Below are 13,326 nucleotides of genomic sequence, written 5' to 3'. Positions count from 1 at the left end.
TTTTGCTCGTGCCTCCAAATGGTCAGGGCATTCTGCAGCCAGATGGTGTGGAATTAAGGATTGCTCTGCAGGGCTGACTAGTGACATGGAAGTGATTATTTTAATTAGCCCAAGATCAGATTCTGGATGACAAATGAGCTCAGACCCACTGTCTCAGAGCAGACGCAATTTATGGTTCAAACACAGCCTCCTGACCTCAGCAAAAGTTATTCTAAACATAAGGATAGAATTAGGGCTGTGCTTTGACGGAAAAAAGTTGAACGCAGCTCAAGCTGGACTATTTACATTTCAGATTCATAATCCAAATGCTGTACTAGCATATGAAGATTGCAGTGGCGTAGCGTGGGGGGTGCAGGGGGGGCCAGCCGCACCGGGCACAACATCTGGGGTTAGGGCAAATCCATGGGTTAGGGGGCGCAAATCCACGGGTTAGGGGGCGCAAATTACTTGCCTTGCCCCGGGTGCTGACAACCCACGCTACGCCATTGGAAGATTGCAGGAAAAGCATATGCGATAACTTCAATGGACAAGCAGTTAACAGGTTTGTCCCCAGAAAGTTTACCCTTCAAGGCTGCTCCAAGAAGGAATGGAAACCTCGGACCTTTGATGTATATGCAGTTGTAAAGGGAATTGGGGTTGCTCGTGCGTAAGGGGGCTGCTGCTCTAGGCAACGTTGTCTGGCTAAACCTTTCCCTGGCTGGACAGCCCTTTCTCTGTGGCTGTGTCAGTCACTGGTTGAACTTCTTCCAACATAAAAGCTGCTTGACGCCAAGTCTCCGCCTAGCCTCCCTGCGTGGAAGTCTTCTGCGCAGAGTGGGCGTGGCCAGCGGAGGTCCTGGGCTCTCCCCGCTGGCCTCTGTGGAAGAGTCTTGGAGCCATGTCTCCGAAGTCCTTCCCTCCTCCCCTTTCTTCCTGGTGTCACGCCGATTTCCTTCCCCAAAGGAAGTGTTCTCTCTCTCCCTGCTGGTCCCTTCTCCTGCATCGTTGGGGAGCCTTACCTCCACTCTTGGCTCCGATGGCAGTTCCCTGACAGCAGTAATCCACAATGGTCCTCCTGTGAGCCTTGACTTGGTGTACAAAGTTTTCCACGTTTTGTGTTGCCCATAATTTGGCAAGTCAGGATAAGACAGAACAAGGCATCCCATTTATCTCAACAGAGACTGCTCCTTTCTCTCTGTAGCTGGGACAGATTTGCCACATACCCTTTTTCTGGGAGAAGACTTAAGTTGATTTCTCCCAAGGGAGGAGGTCTAGGGGAATACAGGGGCAGGAGTGCCCAATAGGAAGGGACAGCTGGCTGGCAAGTTCAGCTGCCTCCATGCCCACACCTCCACCTGCTTTGCAGCACCCATCCCCCCTCCCACAATGTAGGCTTTTGCTAGTCACCTTTTGGGGCTCAGCAGGAATAATTTTGGGAGTCTCTGATGGGCTGCTGGAACTTCCAAGCCTGCCACGTGCCGTCTAAAACACAGTAGCTAATGAAGCTGTCGAAAAAAGGTGAAGGATCTGGGGTCCCTCTTAAGCACTGCAGAAGTGTGCCAGCTCAAAAATAAGTAGTTCAGCCATCCTCTGTGTGGTTCCTGGTAGCCATTTATTGCCCTACTGCCACCCCAAGCCTCTCCTGCTTAGTTCCCGGTGGGGCTTCAAGAATGTGCTCACCACTGAGTTAAGGCTTCTGTATACTTTTATTATGATTATTTTGGATTCTGGTATTGTCAGTGAAGCTGTTCCAAATGGCTGGAATGTTCCATCAGCTTGTTTATTGGGACTCCAGGACACTTGGAACCCTTGGGCAGTAGAAGACATTGACTGAGAGGAGGTCTATCTGACCAAACCAAGTGCCTGGAGGGGAGGGGCCAGAAGGCAGGTAGGGATGTCATTCCTGTGCAATAATGCTGGTGGATCTTGATGGCCAGTCTGGATGGATGCTGTAATGCTAAGCTGAAGACCATACTTCTGCCTACAGTCAAGCACATAGCTATAGAGAGACATGGGGGAGAAACCCAGGCAGGGGAGGTACGGCAGCCCTTGACTCCTTACGCAGCCCAGGACCCCTACACCTAAAGGATCATCTTTCCCTATAGGAACTTGCATGGAACCTGAGATCCAAGAGATGTCTGGAGGGTGGTGGTGAGAGATGGGTCTTTTCTGTGGTAGCTCCCCATGTATTGAACACTCTCCCCAAAGAGGCCTTCCTAGCAGCAAGTTTGTCATTGTTTTGGCACCAGGCAGACGTTTTTGTTTGCATTTTGTTTGCACAGTGATTTAATGTTTTTATTCTGACTGTGTTTGACTATCTGATATTGGGTGGCACTGGCTGTGAAAGCAGCTCAGCTCCAGAGGATCCTCAGCCTCACACCCCGTCCTTTTGGAAAACCCCATTTCAGAGTCTTCTACTGGGCTCTTCCAGCAGAAATACACATCTCTGGTGGACAGAAGGGTGAGGTTTGTGTTGGTGCTTCCAACAGAACCTAGCAGAGGGGCACCTGCACTCAGCCCAATCCTTCTTCAGCCTGTCATAAGGGTTATTTTTATTATTACTGCAACCTAAGAATTATAAGCTATTAGCCTGCTAACCTTGGTGTAGCACTGAACAACCTTTTGGTCATCAATTCTATGTACAGTTCAGAAGAGCAGCAAATGCATGACAGACAGGTGTGCGTCATTTGATGATGTTGAGAATATTGAAATACTACGACGAGAGATAAATGCATTCCACACATACTGTAGATGGAAACTATTTGTTCATTCACTGATTACCACATGTGAGCCGGAACAACATTGGCAACATCAATGTTTTTGTTTTGTATTTTACTCTTGTACTTCCAACAACTGCCCTTGTGCAATTCAGAGTACATAATCATGATTGGTGAAACATCATTACTAGAGCGAGCCTCCCCCCCCCCCCAAGCCCCAAACTAACAAACAATCAAGAGCACTAAAAAGTTCCAGATGGCAAGGTGTAAGCAAACTCTTCCCAGATGTAACATCTGGCTTTCTGACAAACTCCTAGAGTTGGTCCTTTCCTGAAGTCTTGCCATAAGATCAGACAACGAGCTGATGGCCTGAAATAGTGGCCTGGTTTTAGATCTGCTCCTATTTGCTCTTTTCTTTAAAGCAAAACAAAGCAACAAAATACAGAGAAACAGTTATAAGCAACAAAAACGAAGCCCGCCCTTGAGGCTCTTCTCTCTTGTGTCTCCTCCAAGAGATGTTTTGAGGGTGGCAGTGAGGGAAAGGGCCCTCTCTGGGGTAGTGCAGTCCCCCATTATGGAATGCTGTCCCCTGGGAAGTTCACCTGGCGTTGACTCTGTTATCTTTCTGGTGCCAGGCAAAAACATTTTTATTTTCTCTGGCATTTGAACTGTATTAATGGTCCAAATTATAGCAGCTGTTTCTAGTCATCATTCCTGTGTTAGGTGGGGTGGATATTCTTGTTTTTTATTATTTTGTGTGCAGATGTTTTTTTTTTACTGTGTTTGTATTGCTTTTCTGGGTATCTTATTAATTTGTTATCTTACTTTTCAAGAAAAGTACTTCACTTTCTTGAAAAGTAAGATAACAAATTAATAAGATACCCAGAAAAGCAATACAAACACAGTAAAAAAAAATAATTAATTTGTTATCTTACTTTTCTTGAATAGTGATGTATGGAAGTGAGAGCTGGAAGTGAGAGCTGGACCATAAAGAAGGCTGATCGCCAAAGAATTGATGCTTTTGAATTATGGTGCTGGAGGAGACTCTTGAGAGTCCCTTGGACTGCAAGAAGATCAAACCTATCCATTCTTAAGGAAATCAGCCCTGAGTGCTCACTGGAAGGACAGATCCTGAAGCTGAGGCTCCAATACTTTGGCCACCTCATGAGAAGAGAAGACTCCCTGGAAAAGACCCTGATGTTGGGAAAGATGGAGGGCACAAGGAGAAGGGGACGACAGAGGACGAGATGGTTGGATAGTGTCTTCGAAGCTACAAACATGAGTCTGACTAAACTGCGGGAGGCAGTGGAAGACAGAAGTGCCTGGCGTGCTCTGGTCCATGGGGTCACGAAGAGTCGGACACGACTAAACGACTAAACAACAACAACAACAACTTTTCTTGAAAACCCACATCCACATTGTACTTTTGTTGGAAACGTATACATTTTTGTGCATTCCACAGTCTCCACTTCAACAGTCTTTTAAATGTGCTGAGACTTGTCAGGAGATCTCCCACAGAACTATAATTCCCAGCACCCTTAACAAACTACAGTTCCCATGAATCTTTTGGGACAACCCATGCCTGTTAAAGTGCTGTAAGAGTGCTTTAGACATATGGTGTAGATATAACCTAAACCTCCTTTGGGACTCATTTCAGTTGCGCGAAGTGATAAATAAATTTCATAAACTAAATTAAAGATTAGTAATGAATAAAACAAATCCATAATTATTTATGAGCTAATCACACATGGAGTCATTTTCCTCCTACGGGTGGTTTCTTATTACTCCCCCCGTTTTCTGCAGTAATAAGGAAACTTATTTCCCACTAGCCCTCTGTGTGCCTTGGATAAACATTTCCAAGTTTTTAAATACAATGACTGAAGAATGAAACACCAGTCTAATTATTGTTCAATACTGTCTGTCAGCACCTTTTTATAATTTAGCAATACTACTAAAGGGGAAGAGCGGAGGAATAATCCTTGCAACTTCTGTTCCTCATCGCTAGCATGCAGTGGTGACTAGTGCCCATTTGGACTGGTGGGGAGGAAGCCAGGGAGTCCAACAGTAGGTGGTGACAGAGTCAATGATTGCAGAACCAACTAATTCTAATTTTGCCCCAATCCAGCTCCCTCCTGGTTTTTAAAGGAGAAACACAGAGATGGAGGAAATGGAAGCTACCAAGGGATGTCATCCTCTGAACTGGATCTATGCAAGAAGGCAGGCAGGTGGGAACAGGCTTAGAGCCGATTGAAGTTGGTGGGGCAGAGCTCCACTTGCCCTCCTGGACCAGACTCCACTGCTAACATCCCTCTGTAGTGTTACTGTGCCCTCAAATTCTTAAGAAAGTTGGACCTTCAAGGAAAATGCCTGACTTGGCTCCCATAGAAATCACTGGGATGCTTGCCTCTGAACTCTGCGAAATCTGACTGAGTTGTGAACACGGGCTGCCTTACTAAAGTAGTTGCTTTGTCGATATTAAATTCTACGCAGCATTTGAAATCTTTTTTCAAGGCGTATTATCTGTTGAAACTTCTTTCACAGCAAGGGCATGCTTGTTTATGGAATGTCATATTTCACCTGTTGTTGAGAAATGCCCACGTCTTAAAGTTGAGTGCTAGAAGAAATCTTTCGGTGACCAAATTTGCATTCGGTGTCCTTGTGCACTAGGAACAACAGAAGAAAGAAAAGTTGAAAACGAGGACGCTGATGGTTTGGTAAATAATTCTTTGAGTGGCTATGGGGGGAATGCTAGTAAATTCTACAAGTGTGCATTGGATCTGTATGAGGGATAAATGAGATGAATTGGGGTGATTCAGGGGTCTCCCCTGTCCACAAGAAGAAGAAGAAGAAGAGTTTGGATTTGATATCCCGCCTTTCACTCCCTTTAAGGAGTCTCAAAGCGGCTAACATTCTCCTTTCCCTTCCTCCCCCACAACAAACACTCTGTGAGGTGAGTGGGGCTGAGAGACTTCAGAGAAGTGTGACCCAGCAGCTGCATGTGGAGGAGCGGAGACGCGAACCTGGTTCCCCAGATTACGAGGCTACTGCTCTTAACCACTACACCACACTGGCTCACAAGGCAAAGGATGATGTCATTAATCTTTGCCAAATCAAATTAGGGTCCCCGCAAAGTTTCGTGTCACTGAATTGTTTCTGTACTTTTATGTACCATATAGGTCTACCTTTTCCTCTATTTCCATGTTTCTCTAGATTAGGGGGGGGGGGGCTTTTCAGCCTGGCAGACTGGAATCTGAGGTCCCCTCACTCCAGGTAGGCCATAACATCAGGGGTGAAGCAGGTGGGTGTAGCTTGGGGAAAACAGCCACACATGCCCAATTAGGGCCCTGTTGGGCAGAAGTAAGCCAATAGGACCAGAGGCTCCCAATTGCTGGGGTAGGTCCATGGGTTTTGCAAGAAGTGAGAATGTCCAAAGTGTTACATGTGGAGCACAGGAGACAGCAGGATTGTTTTGTTTTTGTTAAAGCAGATCAGCAGAGTATTTTAAAGATGAAGTTAAATGCTTTAAATCCTATGTTGCTCTGATTTAACAAACAAGCAATCCTACCCTCAAAAAAGCCACCAAATTTTTTCAGAACTTTGGAGGCAACATTTTGGACAGCCTCAGATTGAAGGTCCACTGAATATATCCCACATTGCTAGAATCCTTCCCTTAAAAATATTCATAGTTATAAGCAAGAATAGGCACTATTTACAAATTAATTACAGCTGCTGTCAAGGACAAAACAATAAAATGATAATTAATAAAGCCTACACAAGAACTTCCTCCTATAGCTGCCCGATTATAACACATCTGTAATTTATAAACATATAATAGTAAAAATTGAGCATTAGAAAATAGATGACATTTAATGGGACTCAGCAATAGGTGATTTTAGTTGAACAGCTTTGATAATGATGGGGAGCACCTGTGAAAACTGTTGGCATCTTGCTGGAGGCCATATGTAATTACGTCAAGTCATATTGCCTCTGTTAGGCATGGCATGCCTTTTGTCCTTAGAAGGGATTCCCTATCAGAAATACAACAAATATTTTATGCTTCCTCCTAGTGCTTTAAATGGATTTTGTTCTTTTTTGGAATCTGCATACCACATATTCAAGGGCTTCTATGGGTGGGGAAAGTCTGCAATTGCAAAATAGTAACAGCATAACGTTGAAACTGCTTCCTTGTGGTCCCCAGGCAATGAATTCACAATTAGCCACTAATGAATTCTCTTTAAGACTTGATATTTTGTCTTCATATCCACCACTTCTCAGATAAAAAATATTTTTGTCACTCATTTCTGTTCACTGCCTCTGTAATTTGAGTTGGGTACCGTAGGAGCGACATTTCTTTTGTGCTGGCATTTCAACTGTGTCTCCTGTTTTCAATTAGGAGCCTCTTCTCCTCCCACTGTCTAGCTACATACTGTCTTGCCTCTCTGGTCAACTGCTGCTCCAAGATGCTACCTCAGCATTTGTCCACCCCACTCCAAGTGATTGCTTCAGATGTTCGGAGAAGGATGAATAATTGCCTATTGGATTCCAGTTAGGAGAGGTCAAGGTGATATCTGCCTGGCCTCTTCTGGACTTGCCATACAACTTGCTGTTATTACATGGGTTATTCAAGCCTATAATCGGCTGAGTTCCACTGAGATGGAACCGTCTGCTTCAGTGAATTGTTTTTTTGCAGCACAGCCGCCAGGATTTTTCTGCCCTGGACAGCAGGAACAGGAGCGGTCGGTAAATTTTTACTCGTGCAAACCCATTCTATTTTTAGTTATTATGTAGTAGATGAGTAATGAACAAGATCAAGCAGTGCTTTTGAAGCACAGTGACTCCCCAAAGCTACAGTAGTTTGTACAGCAGTGTTTTAAAATGTTGCGTTGTTGTTTTGGACTGACTGAGAGCACAAATTGTTGTGCCCCCACCATAAAATATGCTGGGAGGAATCACTGTGTACCAGAGTTTGTTCTAAAGGAGGGTTTCTTCTTACAGATATCTCAGGCAGAGGCAGCCCAGGGAAAATCTTGAACACAAATGGATGACACTCACCAAAATTAAGGAGACATTCCTAAGAATGAAGCAGAAAAACACAAGTCTTCTTCCACATGAAAAGAAAGCCTTTGAGAAATTGGAAGAGCTTTCAGCACAGCACTATTGCAGACCAGCCTTCTCCAATTTGGTGTCCTGCAGATGTCTGGGACTACAGCTGCCATCTTCCCTGACCATTAGCAAAGCTGGATAGGACTGATGGAAGTTGTAGTCCAAAATATATTGGAAGACACCAAGTTGGAAGAGGCTGACATAGACTATACTGAGCCAGATGGACCGGTGGTCTTACTCAGCATAAGACAGCTGCTTTTAATCTGAGCAGCTTTCCATTTCTCCACAGAAGCTCCTAATTGAAAGTGCATCAAATGGACATCCATCAAAACTTTGAACCATGCTGGAAAACACAGAAAGTAGGGAAGTTGTGCATGACTCCCCACAGATCACATTTCTGTACTAAAGCGCCATGATGAAGGACTACAGTTCTTGTGAGGTTTTTCCAGATCAATTTCCTTCCAGAAGGTGAGTCTGGATGACATTCAGAAGAATATCTGAGCAACTGGTATAGATTACTATTGCTCTTGAGGCCATGGCTTCCAAGTATCGGAGACGCCTGTGTATACTGCACATATGTTGCTTCCACTAAGGAAAAACAAGTGGGATTAGCTATAGGATCCCAGGCTCAAAATTGGTATTTTTCTTGCTGCAACTTGACTTGCTATAAAAATGGTTATGAAGACAAATTCTGTGAGCTAAACTTGGCAGCTCTAGCCTGAGGAAACAGCCTGTCATACCCTTAAAAAAATATTGCTCTTTATACTTTGCACAATTGGCCAAAATTCTTTGAGCCATATTAGGTGCTAATTCAATGGACACAGTTAGTGTGCAATTTTTCTATTATGTAAATAAAAGCATGGGTGAAGTTTGAGCAACTGCTAAACAACAGATGATGGAACTTGTAGTCATCTGGATGTTGATAGATTCTATTTTAATTTTTAATCTTTTGCTTGAGCCCCGCCCCCCCTCAATTTCTATACTAGCATTCATCAGAGGATCACAGGAAAGTTTACAATATAAAAACACAAAAATGTACAACACAGTAACAAACAAAAACAATCCCCCCTGAGTGTCTCCCATCAGCCCCAGCCAGCGTGGCCAGTGATCAGGGATGATAGGAGTTGTGGTCCAATAACATCTAGAGGGCCACCAATTCTCCTTCCCTGTTCTAAACCATGAATGGGAACATCACTTGAAATGCAAATAACAGCATCAGAGTGGAGATTCTTGTTGACAGGTACAGGAAGAGTTAAACTCCCCTTTGCTATGATCCTGTGTCTGCTGTAGCTTCCCCTGAGCTGCTTTTCACTCACAGGTGCACTTTACCTGCATGCCTAAGTCTGGCCCACAGTAGTTTTCATGCAAAGAAATAAAATATAAAACGTACAAGATGCTTACCTGAAAGCTGATCGCAATTCAAAAAGACAAAACTTAGCAATCTTCACACACATGCACACACACCTTAAAACAGCATGGACTCTGTCTACAAAGCTTCTGTCACAGGATCCAGGATTGCCTACAACTCAGATAATCAAAATAATAAACTGTAAGGGGGGGCTTGCCAGATAGATGGTGAGTTAGCTGCCGCACCCCATGAGCCCACCACCAGAGTGAGCAACAGACAGAAGAGCCAACCCTCCGCACATTCACAAAGCTTCCATCTGCTGCTGCAGAAGGAGAAAATGCAAGAATTGCCTCTAGCCAGAATTAGAGACTTTGAAAAATAACAAAGCCTGTGGCTGGCTATGCAGACCTACGGTGGCTAAGTGGTTGGGGCATCCAACATGGTTTCCAAGCCTTCTCAATGCATGTATAAAAACCAGAGTGCCTGTTTCAGTTAAATTCATGTAGTGACTACAAGTGGGGCAGTTAGGAACAAGGAAGCTGCCTTGTACTCAATCAGAGCACGGGTCCTTCTAGCTCAATATTGCATGCATTGACTAACAGCAGATCTCCAGGCAGAAGTCTCTTCCAGACCTACCTGGCAATTCTGGAACTGAACCTTCTGCGTCCAAAATGGCTGCCCCACCGCCGAGCTACATCCCTTCTTCATTTTTTAAAAAGCTCTCCTAGCATATCAGAAATCACTTTCTCTCTGAATTAATTTACACTTTTATCCTGCCCCTTCTCCCTGAGCTCAGTGTTAACTTATGTTTTCCCCTTCCTGCTCCCGCCCTTTATCCTCCAAACAACCCTGCAGAAATTTGGTCCTCTGTAACCAGTGGACCTTGGATTTCTTGGGCTCTCCTTCCCACCTACCTGGAAAACATGCATTCTGAAATGGGAATAAATTATGCATATTAGCTTAGTACAGTCACACCATTGAACTTATCTGTGCAAACCTGAGGGCTAGGAACATTTTAAAGAATGAAAGTCCAAATGCTCATGATTTTTTCATAAGACTCATGGCTACAGGCTTTTAAAAATAGGCTTTTACAGGCTTTTATGATTGCAGGCTTTTATCTACTTATATCCTCTCTACCACCCCTCCCTATTACAAGCCCAAGGGATAGTGTTAGCGTTCTTGCTCGCATAAATGCAGAAATTGTTACACCCCTTTTACAGTCAAATCAAAAATTCATACATGTAAATAATTCTTGCCAGCTTCTCCATTTTCTACTAGACGCATTCAAAGCTATTATCAGAATTAGCACACCTAGCTGGGTTTTGAACCCACCTTTTATCCCACAGATCTTCACCTCCAGAGCCACCAGATGGGTCAAGTGACTGCATCTTGCCACTTTTATCACATTGCAGCTTGCATCACATTGCATGGCAACTCAAATGGTTGCTGATACTTTTTTTAAAAAGCAAAAAAACCCAGCACATAAACATATGCAATTCCACTATGACGGTCTTGCACCATTGAAACAATTCTGATTAAGCTATTCTGATTAAGAAGGGTTATGGATGCAGCAATGGTTCTGCCAGTGAATCCCACATCACCCGTCATAGGATAGCTTTGCCTTACACTAGAGCTTTGTTGTTGCCATTAATTATTATTATTACTTTGAATTCTTACCTGCCCCTCACCCTAAGGTCCCAGAGTGGATGTTGAATCACCTTGTAAATGGTTCATAAGGCTGGGCTGACACAAGCTCTGCAGATTGATTTTGGAGGACAGTTGAGTTCATGCTGACCCTTGATCCCAAAACGGTAGGACTGTTTTCAATAACTAGATCCTCATGCAGTTCCATCAGGATTGCAGTAAGTCCTCTGGTGGATCCACAAGACAGCATGAAGCTATCTTACATAACAAGTGGCAGATTGAACAGCATTCTGCTATTCTAGAATGCATTCTTCTTTTAACTGTGTTTTAGTGCTCTTGTGTGAGACTCAGAGCTAACCATAGAATATTGACTCGCTTGGGCCAGTAGAAGCAGCAGACATAGCAGTGCCTGCTTTATCTATAAACTAGGCATTAAGAGCAGGCTGTTGTCTCTGTTCTCTGTAAGTTACTGATTCTGTCAACACCACGAAGGTGAACTCAATAGGTTATTGTCACGGGGGAAGCAGTGGTGAAGAGCAAAGCAATTTGTGATTTAATTATTTTTTTGCAAGTTTCCAGTTCTCTTGTATTATACAAAATGTCAAACCCATTTTGGAAAAGAAAGCATTTCAAAAATCTCTGCTCACTTTATGCACTGGAACTTGGAAGCCCTTTAAATTAATCATTTCTGTTGTAAGCTCAGAACATTTAGCTTCTTCCTTTTGCCTGTGGAAGAGCTATGCAAAATAGGAAAGTTTATGCACAGTCACCAAAAGATGGGAGAATTCCCCCAGCTTTTCATATCATGATGTTTTCTTCATTAGTTGGATTGCAGAATCAACTTTTCTTATGCATTTTTCTTAGGGTTGGGAGAGCAAGAGAGCTTGCTTTCCCTTGCTTAGATACCACTGTAGGTTGGTACTGGAGCCAACTGGGTCTTCTTCTTCAGAACTCGGTCTTCACTATGGATTTCTTGCAAGCGGAATAAGATTATCAGTTTGGAAGGGAGAGCAGCTCCAGGTTTCCAGTACACAGTGCTTGAATGGTAATGAGAGCTGCATCTCATTAGGATTAGCAATGCAAAAAGGGTTCCATTTAATGAACTGCACAAACATTTTGGCAGTTGCCAAGCAGCCTATTGCAGGGCTGCTCATGCTGTTGTCGTTCCGAGTTCCTAATGAGGCTGTCCATTACCAAATTGGAATTTTGAGGGGTTATTACTTCTCCAGGAAATTGATGCCTCAATGAGACTTGGCACCTAAGCACTCATCTCAAGGAGTATGTTCTGTGATGTGTAATCTCCTTTGTGCCGCGTACAAAACTTGCACTTCAGAGGTTGTGAAGGATGGCTTACACTTGCAGGAGCCTGCCCAGAAAGGCTTCGTGGCTTGGGAAAGCAGACGGAAGCGGGTGGCTTGCCGCAGCCAATTTGAAAAGGCAGCCCCTTTCATGGTGTTTTCACTGAATACAAGCCACATCTACATGCCTGCAGATTTGCTTGCCTTTGGTGTAAGTTGTCTACTTGCTACTCATAGAATCATAGAATTGTAGAGTTGGAAGGGACCCAATGGATCCTCTGATCCAAGTTCCTGCAATACAGGAATCTCAGCTAAAGCATCCATGTCCAACCTCGAATTTAATACCTCCAAGGAAGGAGAGCTCACAACCTCCTAAAGGAGACCGTTCCACGGTCAAACGGCTCCATGTGTATACCTTATCATTGGCTGTACAAGTTCATGTACGCTTCCCCACCCTGGCAAATGACAGCTGGGGGAGGGCTTTAAATTAGGAAGCATGTGCAGGGGAAAAGGACTCGTTCCTGAACTGTTATGGCCCTGATCGGATCTCTCGCCACCCTACTGTGATTACCTTTTTTTTAAAAAAACAACACTGCTGCCTCCATGGGATGGCAAGGTGGAAAACATACCAAGAAAGAACTCACCAGCTCCTGAGTTCTTGTCCCTCCCCACAATACTAACAGACAAATGAAAATCCTCAGGTTAAAATTGAAAGCGGTTAATACTCGCCAGAACCAACTGTTTCCACTGATATTATAAGGACCTGTGAGCGGGCTGGGAAACCTCCTTTATCTTTGTTCTTATACAAAGAAAAACGAGTCAGACTGAACCCCGACCAAAGGCCTGGCGGAACAGCTCCATCTTCCAGGCCCTGCGGAAGGATGTCAAATCTCACAGGGCCCTGGTCTCTTGTGAGAGAGCGTTCCACCAGGCACAGCTGAAAAGGCCCTGGCTCTGGTCAAGGCCAGTCTAATCTCCCTGGGACCCAGAATCTTCAGGGTGTTATTATTTGTAGACCATAAGGTCCTCTGTGGGGCATACCAGGAGAGCACATCAGCAATGGTCAGGTTTATGAACAAGGAATGGACTGGGGCTGAGGAGCAAGGTTGAGAACACCTACCTAGAATTAGGTTTGTGGTTGCGGCATCATACCCCTACTTTTTGGTCATGTCCGTGGTGGGTACTGAACACACTGTGTGAGGCAGTGCCTGATGGAGAAATGCTTGCAGTCTAAAAA

At 44.2% G+C, this 13,326-nt stretch overlaps 1 protein-coding gene across 2 annotated transcripts; it reads right to left on the bottom strand.

The window, feature by feature from the left end:
- Positions 1-2,775: 2,775 nt before the first annotated feature.
- On the bottom strand, positions 2,776-9,855 carry LOC310763335 (uncharacterized protein; the record flags this gene model as incomplete). 2 transcript variants are annotated; one of them, XM_083615303.1, is made up of 4 exons in its annotated part: positions 2,776-3,110; positions 5,274-5,359; positions 7,657-7,767; positions 9,784-9,855. In XM_083615303.1, the coding sequence occupies 4 exons, from the start codon at positions 9,853-9,855 to the stop codon at positions 2,939-2,941; spliced, it is 441 nt and encodes a 146-aa protein (XP_083471429.1). In that variant the 3' UTR covers positions 2,776-2,938. The 2 variants fall into 2 exon arrangements, 1 of the variants encoding a protein (XP_083471429.1); XR_014548580.1 differs by lacking the exon at positions 9,784-9,855 and having other exon boundaries at positions 2,776-3,298; positions 7,657-7,788.
- Between the last annotated feature and the right edge of the window lie 3,471 nt (positions 9,856-13,326).

This window comes from Podarcis filfolensis (assembly GCF_964270895.1).
Source record: "Podarcis filfolensis genome assembly, chromosome: 5".
In the NCBI taxonomy this organism is placed as follows: Eukaryota; Metazoa; Chordata; class Lepidosauria; order Squamata; family Lacertidae; genus Podarcis; species Podarcis filfolensis.
The sequence above is the reverse complement of the archived record's forward strand: the minus strand, read 5'-3'. Positions and strand labels throughout refer to the sequence as shown.